This window comes from Nicotiana sylvestris, chromosome 10, assembly GCF_000393655.2.
Source record: "Nicotiana sylvestris chromosome 10, ASM39365v2, whole genome shotgun sequence".
In the NCBI taxonomy this organism is placed as follows: Eukaryota; Viridiplantae; Streptophyta; class Magnoliopsida; order Solanales; family Solanaceae; genus Nicotiana; species Nicotiana sylvestris.
The window spans coordinates 21,509,474-21,521,402 of record NC_091066.1 but is presented as its reverse complement, the minus strand read 5'-3'; the positions used below and the strand labels follow the sequence as shown (position 1 = coordinate 21,521,402).

Here is an 11,929-nt window from a genome sequence, read left to right as displayed (position 1 = left end):
TCTATATAACAAGGCACCAATTATAAAAGTTTGAATATTCTTGGCGGAATTTCTGGTTACGCTGCTGGCTATATGTATGTATTTAGATTGTAAATTTTTTTACATGATTACTCCATGATGGCTTTTTCTAATTGTGTTTTGCACTTTAGCTGTGGAAAGAAAAACCGAAATATGAATCTCCTCTTTTATTATTTACTTTATATCATCTTCTGCAAATTCTGTAGTACTTTTGCCTGTGTTGCAGAGATTAAAATTAATAGGTATGATGTCATCCTCCCACTTGCTTGAGGATGAATTCTTACTTCTGTTAAGATTTATTTGTTTCATATGATAGTGTATATATTCTGAATTTGAAGTGCATGATAATTATATCAACTTGTTCATTGAGCTACTGTGTTTTTCTTGTTATTTTGAGTCAATTTAGAAGCAGTTACATTTTGATATCTTGTACTGCAATGTGAAGTTGGTTCATCGAACAATGTTTGATTATAAAGATTTTTGAGCTAATATAAAGAATGGAGCAATGCCAACTTTCTTAGAGGGATTGTTCAATGACGAGTCATAAATAAAGTAAGGAAAATACTACGTCGTGATAGGGGTGATGCACATTCAAGTTGAGTTGTCTCACTCTCTGCGATTTCTTTAATGACCTCCTTCCTCTCATTATTCCACCTATACTATTATGCTTTTTTGATTTTTAACTATACATGTATGTAATTATGATGCAGGTAAAATGTTGAAACAACTAGCAACTGCACGGAACAAGTTACAAATGTCCTATCAGAAGCATAAAAAGGATTTGGAGAAGCTGGCAAACATTCGCCAGAAGCTCATTTCCCTTCCTTAACATCTGGTCACAACAGAAAAAGACATGAGCTGTTTGGCTCGGCTAGCAGATGAGGAAGAGAAGCTTGTGAGGAAGATAGTTATTCCATCTTTTATTTCTGAGGAAAATCTCTCGGGTATTATTGAGATAGCCAATCGTGCTGGTTTTGAAATCATAGGTGAGGGAAAAGCATAGGGTATTTCAGTAGTATATTACATTTCACTTTGGTTCAATTTATTCCTTTTCGAGTTTGATGTTCATGATCGTTTGGTTCCACTTTTTCAAATAACTAATACTCGCATAAGATCTGCGGAAAGCCGTCATAATTTTATGTGGGATAGAATATGAAATAAGAATGCAAGTATTAACAACATGGATTTAAAATATTAAGTAAAGAAAATAACCCTTCAAGTAGACCAATATTTTAGTCTGTTAAAAAAATAAAAGCACATTTAAAAGATATATTGTATAATAATTTTTAGTACAACAAACCAAACATCTAGTGAGAAGTAACCCTTGCACTATTAATTACTGCATTACTAATCTTTGCATAACAATCTCTGCATTACTAATATTTGCATTATTGTACCTGCATTACTAATCCCTGCATAAATTGCTTCTAAAGCAAATGACTCCTTTAATTTATTATATCTGGGATCAATGATGTATTATCTATCTTATTACAATGGATGGTTCCGTATTGATTTTTGGATGGCCAACCTTCGACAGATGAAGTTCCAGAATGTAGTAGAGGACACCAATTTAGCATCCACCCAAATATAACAAAGGTAAAGTCTCTCTGATCAGTCTCTTCATTTGTCAAATATATAACTTGGGCACAAGTACTTAGTTCTTTTGGCGACTACAAAATTCAATCTTGATTTCACTATCATAAGACAATTAGTTTTGCTGAGTTTCTCTTGGCTTGGTTAATAGAATTTTAGTTAATGAAGGTTCGGATTCTTTTTCGCATTCAGTTTAGAAGCTATTAGCTTTTGGCTTAAACTGTTGTCTTTTACTTTGGCTTCATTTATTGCAGTCTCATATCAAATTGTTTTGGGATGTATTCACGAAATTTCGACTATATCATGACCTTTCATTTTGGTGTTATTGTCACAGCATCAGCAAAATGATAGTTGCTATTCTAGCCATGTGGTAATGGAGGATACGTTTTGCCAGTTGCCATTATTATCAGAGTATGAGCAGCGTAATAATAGTTGCTACTCCAGCTATGTAGTAATGGAGGATAGGCTTTCCCAGTTGCCAGATGAAATTCTTGTGTCAATTCTTTCTCAGTTGACATTGAGAGAAGCGGTGCGCACAAGTTCCCTTTCAAGTCGATGGCGATACCTTTGTCACATGTCTGAACTTTGATGTAATCTCAGAGTTCGGGGATAAGGCGTTGAATCTAGATTTTTGCGAAAAGGAAGGACTGAGGCATATAAATTTGATCAATCATGTTCTGGATTTACACAGATCTCATACTTTAGAAGAATTTAGTGTCCGTCTTCCTTCTGAAGGTAATTTCAAATGTGAAATTGATAAATGGCTCAAGTTTGCATCATCAAAGAAGGTTGAAAGCCTTGAATTATTCTTGCTAATTGGTTATTGGGTAGAATCCGATCGATATTCCATTCCCCTTGAGCTTTTAAGTCATGGAAGTAATGATGCTTCCCTCTTTGGCTTTGGGGCTCTCAAAAGTCTTAACTCTAGCCTACATTGATGTGTGCCATCAAGTTGCCGAGATTTTCCTCTCCAGCTATCCTCTTCTTGAACAGTTATCTATAAGAAATTCTCGGGTATTGGAACATCTAATAATTGGTCCTTCCCTCAAGTTGAAGCATTTGGAAATATATCGATGCAGAATAGATTATTTGGAGATCTGTAATGCCAATCTTATCTCCTTTAGTTTCAAGGGAACGAAGCAAACAAACTTGTCTCTAAAGAATGTTTCTTCGGTTGTGAATCTTCAAATTGAGATTTACCGTGAATCGCTGCCTATTCTCATTGATTTGATTGCAACAAAATTCAGTGAAGTGGAGAAGCTTTCACTTGAAGTTAGTTGTGACCAATTGAGGGTAAGCAATTTCCCTCTTCCATAAAGAATAAAACAAAGTTTTGGTGCCTTTTTTTCCTAGTCTTCCTTCTAATTATTTTATCTTTTCCAGGCTCTTGATTTTCATCATTCTTTCCCGAAATTCAACAATCTCAAATGGCTTATATTGAGCGTTGTCGATTGCACTCTACTTGAAGTTACTCCACTTCTGCAGGCATCTCCATACCTGCAAATGTTCGACATCAAGGTAGAGATTTATTTATTTATTCATTTTCTTTTGAAATATGGTTAAACACGTCCTTTTACTTCTGATATGGTGTCCACTCTTTTCGGACTCAACGAGAGCTGGGACCATGATCTGTCATGTCTTACTTGCTTTTGTATTTCTGGAAACTAATATTGGATGTTTCCGGAGGAATCTAGTACTATTATAGGATGTGCTAGTACTGTGTCTGTCTGATGAAGGATTTGAGGGATTCGCATAATCTATACGTTGCCACACTAATTTAACCCCTGTCTTTGATTTAATTTCTGAGTCAGATTATAATAAAGAAAGATTTACTATATTTCAGAATATAATTGTATTTGTATTTCTTTTTTCGTTTTCAGATTGACTGGTCTGATACAAGGATCTATGGTGGAACTATTCTACCGCTACCTAGACGACATCTCAAAGTGGTCCGATATGAAGGTTATCTTGGCGGTACAGCTGATGAGGAATTGATAAATTACCTTGTCAAAAAATCTTTAGCGCTTGAGAAATGCATCGTTAGTCTTTGCGATCAGTCATATTCCAAAGTTGAGCGAAAAGCCAGAAGTCAGGCTTGGCGACAGCTACAAGGAAAATTTTCCAAAGGAGTCGAGCTGGTGATCCTTTAAATCACCCTCTGAGCACTATAGCTATGACTGAGTTGAATTATCAAAGATTTATCAGTAACAGTTATGATTTACAAGCACTCTAAATCCATGCTATACGCAATACTAGGAGCAGATGCAGTGATTTCGAGTAATGCTTACTTGTTTTCGTATCTTAGACGTTCTCTATCAGTGCTTCCTTTAATATCTGTAATTTCCTATTCAAGTTTTCAATACAATCTATCTATGTTAACCGTGTGATTTGGAATAGTGTTTAATTGTATTCATAGAAAGTGGGCAAAATTCAATGCCAGCACTTCTGTCATTTTTTAACTAGATGTGTATTCGCTGGAGTGGATACATATGTTCTTTAGTAATAGTATTACAAACATAGAAACATGTATCAGAACTACCTACTCTAACCCTCCATACTTCCCTTGAATAATACTCTTGTGATATAGTGGAACATTTTGTTATCGTGGAGAGTGAAAAGGCCAATGCAGCAAAGAACGACTACAAAACGTGTGGATAGATATTTAGAAGTTACTGCGTTTTTTGGCGTGCATGGACAGGTGTGAAAGAATTTGAGCATCCAACCCAAAACCTTACGGCAATGGACATGCAGAGGAGAAATGATATCCCCATTCGGACCAAGACAGAACTATTACTTGCTTAAATAACAATTAAGGCGAAGAACGACTAATCATAGGTGGAGTGGTTCAGGACATTATAAACCCTTTAGGAGACCCTTACACAACCGATGACGAACAAGTGCATTTCTCTAACAAGAGGTTCAATGAGAAGCCAGCCTACGCCGGAGTCAGCATAGGATGAAAAAGACGGTCCTAATCTTGTTTTGGCTTTGCAATTTGTTGGGCTATGGTCTGTGATAAACAGACTTAAGGACTCTAGACTAGTAGCAGCATAAGGATTGTTGTCAGCTTGAATTCAGAACAAATCCCTCCAAGATAACAGTAGTAGTCAAAAACTTTATAATCTAAAGATTCAATCTGACACTTGATATTACACCCTAAAGATGTAAAAACATTATTATTACAAGGCCAACAGAAGAACATACGAGTACATCGATTACAAGGACATGAAGGAAAACCAAGATACATCCTTCAGTTTGATATTCACTTCTTCTTGGCAATGAACAAACCCCACCTCTGCTCCCCGGATGAACTCCTGATTAGCTTAGCTTTCCAACCTCCAACTATTTCATTGTAATCTTGCTGTAAAATTAATATCAGAAACAAAAGTTAAGAAGTAATCCTTGACCCCACAAAAAGGGAAATTACAAAATGATCAACAACCACCCAGTGTAATCCCATAAATGCGGTCTGGGGAGGGTAGGATGTGCGCAGCTTTACCCCTACCCTGGAAGGGCAGAGAGAATGTTTCCGGTAGACCCTCAGCTAAAGAAAGAATGGAAAAATTACAAAATGATCGAAGATGATAATAAATCACTCACTTCTGAGAACTCCTGGATAAATGAATCTCTTTCCTTCTCCACAGTATTTAACTCCTTTTGGAGAACATTAATGAACTGCAATAAGTAAAAATCTATTAGGTTTGTCTCAATATCTTAGCTAGCGTTCATTTACAAAGAAAACAAGATCTGCCTAACGCACCTGTTCAGTTCGATCCTCAGCAATAACTTCATCAAAACCAGCATCTCTGAGCATCTATATTAAGGGGAAAACGCATAAGAAGCACTGTCATACAACACATATGAAGCAGAGAAGAGAAGGGGAGGTGCTTGTTAGAATGGATATATACCTGGCCATATTCTGCAACATCATGTAAATCATAACCCCTTTGCTTAATATACCCTGCAAACTCTTCTGATGCTGGTCCCGGGCTTTTGCAGTAATCGCTTATGAGGACTTTGCCTCCTGGTTTCAGCCACCTGTAGAAAGATCTGAATAATGCAGGTTTGTCCTGAAAGTACACCATATTTAACCGTAAGCAGACAAATAAAACAGCCATATAGAGAAGGCGATTCATGTAGAAACGATTTTTGAAGATTCATGTTGAAAGAAAGGAAATTACTTGGATGTGAAGGATAGTGTCTCGACTGTAAATCACATCAAATGTGCCATCAGGATATGTTTTCTTTGTGCAATCAGCAACCTCAAATTCAACGGCACATTTTAGACCAATAGCACGCTCAAGAGCAAATGATATCATGTTGATTGAGAGGTCAATGGCAACAACATGAACATCATAATTCTCAGCCATGTAAAAATCACCTCCACCTATGCCACAGCCAACATCAAGGACTTTTTGGCCAGGTTGAAGATCCAACATGGAGACAAATTCTTTTGTGGTATCTGCTCAAGATTAAATGCCTAATCAGCAAAAACTAGATAAAGCACAGCATAAGGTAGGATTAAATGATTTTGAGTGGAATGATCAGATTAAAGTTAAAGAAGAGAATTTGCAAGCAGACAGGAGATGGAAAACTTAAAAAGAAAAAATGAAACTGTGAAAACTCTTTCGTTATAACCTTCAGGCCGACAAATATAATTAAGAGATACTCTAGTATACTGCATGGAGTTGGATTCTCAGTGATCAAGACAAGAGAGGCGAGGAATCTTAGGGGCTTACCAACTCCACCGGTGCTCACATAACCTTCTCCAAAGACACGTTCATATCGCAGTATGCCACTACACTTGTATTGAACATTGTCCAGAAAACGCTGGAAACCCCTGTCTTCCTCAGAATTAACTTTCTGCCATAACCAACAAATCTGCAAGATGCGAAGCAAAGGGTGCGGTGATTGGATGTTCGGGGTAACAGTAAATAACAAAAGGGGCAATGAGGGAAGAAAATCTATGTACCTGATTCTGGTTCTTTTTGTTTTTAACATAAGCTCCAATGCACTTGCAACCGATGAGAGAAAGTTCAAATGATTTTCCATCACCAGCATTTAAATGGCATTCTTTAAAAACCTGCATGCAAGTAAAGGACTCGAGTAGGTTAAGCCAAGCAAAACAAAGGCAATGATTGTTTTGGTGTCAAATGCACCTAGCAAAACAAAGGCAATGATTAACAATTCTTAAACAGAAAAACAGGTAATGATTTCAATTCAGCTATTAATTCAATAGAAATCCTAATAAAATTGCAGAAAAATTAATATGTTATTAAGGATTTCTTTAAAGAGATTTATTCAATTTCTCCGGAAACGCAGGAAAAAGGGAAAGAAAACACAATTCTGAAGTGTGATAACAAATTTTATTCCACGGAGCCAAATCGTTGGTAAAAAAGTACTTCATGCACTGATTTAACTGTTAATGCCAAGAAAATAACAAGTTTCTGTGATCAACATGGAGTTTGCTCATAGTAGTATTTTTCCAACGGGAAAAGAAATGGAAGAAAAGTTAAGACCTTTGTATAAAATCTAGGTTCCCGATAATGAGTTGGGTTGTTCTTTCGCTTGTGGTCTCCTGATTGATGGAAGCATGACTCCCTGAAAAATATGTAGCCTCCAACTTTCAACCATTTTACCATTCTCTCCACAAGACTCTGGACCTTCAATCACGCAAAAAGAAACAGTTTCAAGCGTTAAAGCAGTACCTGTTAAAGTGGCAAAGAGCAAGAGATATCCCTAAAATTGTGATTTTACCATCAAGTTACCATCTTACTGATCTAAACATGGAGAATTAGTCAATCTAATCATTAAATGTACATTTGCGATTTTTTTCAAGCAAAAGATCAGGCAGAAGATGAAAATAAAAGTACCTCTTCGTCAGAAAGATACATCAGTAGCCAGTTTGAAAATATCAAGTCCACTGATTCAGGTGAAAACTTCAAATCTGGAGAAGTCACATCAGCACACATAAACTTGACATTCTTATGATGGCTATTGATGCTTTCATTCTGCAATAAGCAAAACAAAAGATGAGGAAAAAGAAAAATTTATTCAGTAAACTTATCATCACTTAAGCATCCATTAACAAGAGAACCTTCTGAACAAACTCAGTCACAGCCCCCATAAAAAGAGACAGAGAATGTAAATGTCACAAACCTTTTTAATTGCACTTTCAATAAAGTCCAATGCTAAAAGCTGCCCAGCATTCTTGGCTAATTCACTAGTGAAACGGCCAATACCAGCACCCAGTTCTAGCACTGATTTCCCTTCATATGATGGGAGTAGAGAGAGCACCTAAAATGACCATTCACAAGTTTCAAATATTTGTCACATGTCTAACAGCAACCATGTCAAACTCGCAAAACAAACTAAACTCAACGTGCAATTCAAGAACAGACTCAAGTAAAAACAATATAAAAGCAGCCTGTTAAAATGAAAATTAGAGTAACTTTTGGATATGTAGTAACATCAGATATATATATATATATATGCATTGGCTCAAGACAATAAGCGTCTAAAAGAAGAAACAGGCTGTATATTAAAACAGATCACTCTAAATCATATATGGATAGCAGCATACATAACAAATAAAGATTCCCACCCATAGTTACTGAAAAGTAGTGGAATTAGACGGATCAAAACTCCTCTACTTGTTGTAATACAGTGCAATTGAACTGGGCAAAGTTATCCAGATCACTAGTATAACTTCCCGTTAAGCTTCTCAATTAAATATGGCGATGCACAAGGTAATTCTTGATAACTACGAGTTAAGGAGATCACAGGGAAAAACACACTAAACTATAACTTTAGCCTGAATGTTAGTACCAGCTCCTTTTGTCACTAGATATGACATAAATCATCATGGTCTTTTTGCTGTTGGTATTCTTCCACTATATGCGCCCAAGGAAAAGACTAGTAACTAAGAAGGAAAACATAAGCCAAGGATCATGTTAGTAAAACCAAAGTTCCATGATCACAATAAAGAAGTGCAATCTTTCAGAGAACTTATATCTAATGATCAAACGAAGCCAGCGAATAGAAAGAAACTATTGGATCCAACATTTGGGACAACTGAAATGTTCAAGCATCGCTATTCAAGGGGTCATAAGCAAGCACCCCTACTTTTTGTTAACTGGAGGCAAACATATGGTGCCTGCCGTCATTAAAATTTTTATGACTTTGCTCTTTGTAACCAAAAATTGTTTAAAGATTGACCTCTACATGTTTTTCTCTCCTTTTTTTCCTCCTTTTTTCTTCCTTGTTGGGATGAAGAAGTAGTAAAAATTAGCATGTGTCAATTAAAGTCCCAAAGTTGCGAATCCTCCTTAAAGCGCATAGATCTTGCAATTTAGGATATATTAAAAGGAACAATGTCCAAGTGGAAAGCTCCAGTAATATCAAGCAAGAAACAGATCCAAAGAATCATTAATTAGTTAGACAGTTTACTTTTTCACTAATTTCTCTCCTTGATGCCTACAGTAAATAGCTTTGATTGGGAAGAGGTGTGACAAATTAAAAATTAAGGTTTATTCTCACTTTTAAACAGAGAACTGAACATAATATTGATTCTTAACAGTAAAATGTGCACTCCATTTCAGATCAATCAACAGTAAAATCTAAATTTAACAAATCTTGGTTAGTTGTTAGTTTGTGAGACAACAGGGTAGGTGGTATCAAGTCATTATATCAGACAGCAAATAAATGATAGTACATAATATCAAAACAACAATTAAGCACTACACCACCTTATTTTGGCAAAATAAAGGGCATATTCTATTATTGAATATTCATGAAAATGACTCAGAAATAGTACTTCAAAATGAAGACCACAAAGAGAATATCCTTATCCTAAACAAATAAAAAAAAATGAATCATACAAGGAATGAGGGAATCAACCCTTGTTTGAATAACCCTATGACTCCTATGACTAGTTATAATTTGAATAGAAAAAAATAACCCTTCAAAATCTCCTATGTTTTATTACCAATCTCGTGTGTTATTTTATCGAGCTCCAGTCAGACGACGACAACAACAACTAACAAATAGGGTGTGAAGAGGGTAGTGTGTATGCAGACCTTACCCCTACCTGTCAGAACGACATATAACTAAAAGAACATTTGTAACATTGTAACGAGCCATAAAGCGATCTCCCCAGAAGTCAATATAGAGAAGAAGGCAAATATTAATACCTCGGGCCTCTCTTCTTTGTCAAGATCAGCTGCTTTAGAATCAAGCATCATAGCCTCAACAGTGAGTTCCGATGTGTGCTCGATCCAATAATTCTTCTGAACATCACGTTCTTGTTCTGTACACAACATATTCATAATCAAAATCATTAATAATAGACGTCCCAAACAAAGAATAATCACATTTTAATAGCTATATAATCCTCATTTCATTCAAACAAAAAAAAAAAGAAGAAGAAGAAGAAGAAGCAAGGAACATTTCAAACCTGAAGAAGCAGCAGCAGCAGCAGAAATAACAGGAGCCATTGTTTGTGATATTTGATCAAAACACGAAAATGTTATAATCTTTTTTAATTAATTTTTAAACAAGATTATAATTATTGTGACAATGTGAGGAGGGGGGTGTATGTTACTAATGACCCTCAACGGCAGTACGGGATCTAGAAAAGGATCTTGATCTACGGTTATTGCTTCTGCCTTTCTGCTGCATCAGCTAACGTAAAATGCTTATGGTTTTTGTTATAGGCGGTGGTCTATCTATTTATAGGCAATGAAATAAAAAAAAGATGACCCCCCTACGTAGCTATTTTTTTGGTATTTTGTTTAACAGAAGGAGCAGAGGTTGATTGTTTGAAATGGTGGTGAATTTGTGAGGAGGGGAATCGTAGAGACGAGAGTTGCGTGCGTGGGTGGGTGGTGGGGAAGGATCTGTTATGACTAGTGGGCCTATGCCACGTGATGTCGTTTCGGAGATTCTCCTTCTTGACAAGGGCCTACCAGAGCTTAATTATTATCGCACTGTTTAGGGAGAAATTCAAAAATAACCAAATTTACAACTGGTCGTTAAAAAATAGCTAGTTTCAAAAGTAATCGAAATTTAATCATTTTTCATGTAAAGATAAATTTGAGCGAAAATACTATTCAAAACCCGAAAAATACGCCAGCATATTATACTGGAGTTCCAGCAAGTATAATTGTCCAATATAATATACTAGAGTTTGGAGCACCGGTGCTCCAGTCTCCAGTATATTATACTGGAGCCAGCAAAGTATACCGGTCCAGCATAATATGCTGGAGTTCACACACAGGTGCACCTAACTCCAGTATATTATGCTGGACCGGTCTCTGTTGCAGCAAAATAGTGGCTATTTTTCATTGACTTCGTAAATGCTGGCTATTTTTGAATGACCAGTTCGAAAATTGGCTATACCGTGCTATTTTTATCACTATTTACCCCAAATTAATAGATATATGACTAGTATTTTAAAAGGCTTGGAGAGTTAGGCGATACATTTTATTTTATTTGTAATAAAGCGAAGCATAAGCCCCGAGGCCCTGCGTGTAAGACCATGAAACTTTAAGCATTTGCATCTATACCCACTTTTTGTGTCACGTTTTAACTTGTGTCTCCTTTGTAAAAAAAATTGCAAACGTACCCACTTTGTCGCATAACTTCAGCATACGGGGCTGAAATAGCAAAGGCAATCACGCAAAACTTCAGCATTCTAGTAGCCGGGCCTGAAGTTCAGCTCTAGAGCTGAAGTTTTTGTTTTGTAACTGGCGAACTTCAGCTCTAGAGCTGAAGTCTTTGTTTTTGTAACTGGTGAAGTTTTTGTTTTGTAACTGGCGAACTTCAGCTCTAGAGCTGAAGTTTTTGTTTTGGAACTGTTGAACTTCAGTTCTAGAGCTTAAGTTTTTATCGAAGGAAGTTTTTGTTTTGTATCTTGGGACAATCCTGAACATCCCAATCCTTTAATTTGATTAAAAAAAATAAGCTACTTAATTTGACTTACCAGTAGCAGCGACAAGGAGAAGACAAAAGAGAAGGGCAACGAAGGCTGTGTATTTAGCCATATCTAGCTTGTTTTCCTTTTGGATTTCTTGGGAGGAAACTGACAACAACAATGGTGATATTTGTAGCATGGTATATGCTCAACATTGTCAACTTAATTCATTTTTTTACTAATTCAAGCATTCACATCATTATTATGTACATGAGAAAGTAAAAAGAATAAGTCTAGATGATTCCTTCGATTCCCTATAAAATTATGAGTTGGACGATGAGAACGAAGAAAGAAAGAAAGAAAGAAAGAAAGAAAGAAAGAAAGAAGAAGAAGAAGAAGAAGAAG

The 11,929-nt window shown here is 36.1% G+C and overlaps 2 protein-coding genes across 2 annotated transcripts; one reads left to right on the top strand and one right to left on the bottom strand.

The window, feature by feature from the left end:
* The first annotated feature begins 775 nt into the window (after positions 1-775).
* LOC104226202 (uncharacterized) lies at positions 776-4,007 on the top strand. The gene is made up of 5 exons (XM_009778121.2): positions 776-1,004; positions 1,556-1,614; positions 1,946-2,904; positions 2,995-3,129; positions 3,492-4,007. Exons 3-5 carry the CDS (start codon positions 2,482-2,484, stop codon positions 3,759-3,761), a joined length of 828 nt encoding a protein of 275 aa, XP_009776423.1. The 5' UTR covers positions 776-1,004; positions 1,556-1,614; positions 1,946-2,481; the 3' UTR covers positions 3,762-4,007.
* Positions 4,008-4,706: 699 nt separating this feature from the next.
* LOC104226203 (phosphoethanolamine N-methyltransferase-like) lies at positions 4,707-10,417 on the bottom strand. Its single transcript, XM_009778122.2, has 12 exons — positions 10,067-10,417; positions 9,804-9,919; positions 7,771-7,908; positions 7,485-7,622; positions 7,131-7,274; positions 6,584-6,694; positions 6,351-6,492; positions 5,793-6,073; positions 5,520-5,681; positions 5,372-5,425; positions 5,212-5,286; positions 4,707-4,972 (listed from the first exon to the last, which is right to left on the bottom strand). The coding sequence occupies exons 1-12, from the start codon at positions 10,104-10,106 to the stop codon at positions 4,874-4,876; spliced, it is 1,500 nt and encodes a 499-aa protein (XP_009776424.1). The 5' UTR covers positions 10,107-10,417; the 3' UTR covers positions 4,707-4,873.
* Between the last annotated feature and the right edge of the window lie 1,512 nt (positions 10,418-11,929).

Bases quoted from the DNA above. Each gene is read 5' to 3' on its own strand.
- LOC104226202 (XM_009778121.2), top strand. From the start codon at position 2,482: ATGGAAGTAATGATGCTTCCCTCTTTGGCTTTGGGGCTCTCAAAAGTC. The intron at 2,905-2,994 runs GTAAGCAATTTC...TATCTTTTCCAG, and splicing joins TTAGTTGTGACCAATTGAGG to GCTCTTGATTTTCATCATTC. The intron at 3,130-3,491 runs GTAGAGATTTAT...TTTCGTTTTCAG, and splicing joins TGCAAATGTTCGACATCAAG to ATTGACTGGTCTGATACAAG.
- LOC104226203 (XM_009778122.2), bottom strand. From the start codon at position 10,106: ATGGCTCCTGTTATTTCTGCTGCTGCTGCTGCTTCTTCAG. The intron at 9,920-10,066 runs GTTTGAAATGTT...TGTTGTGTACAG, and splicing joins TGCTGCTGCTGCTTCTTCAG to AACAAGAACGTGATGTTCAG. The intron at 6,074-6,350 runs GTAAGCCCCTAA...AATCTTGAGCAG, and splicing joins TGTGAGCACCGGTGGAGTTG to ATACCACAAAAGAATTTGTC.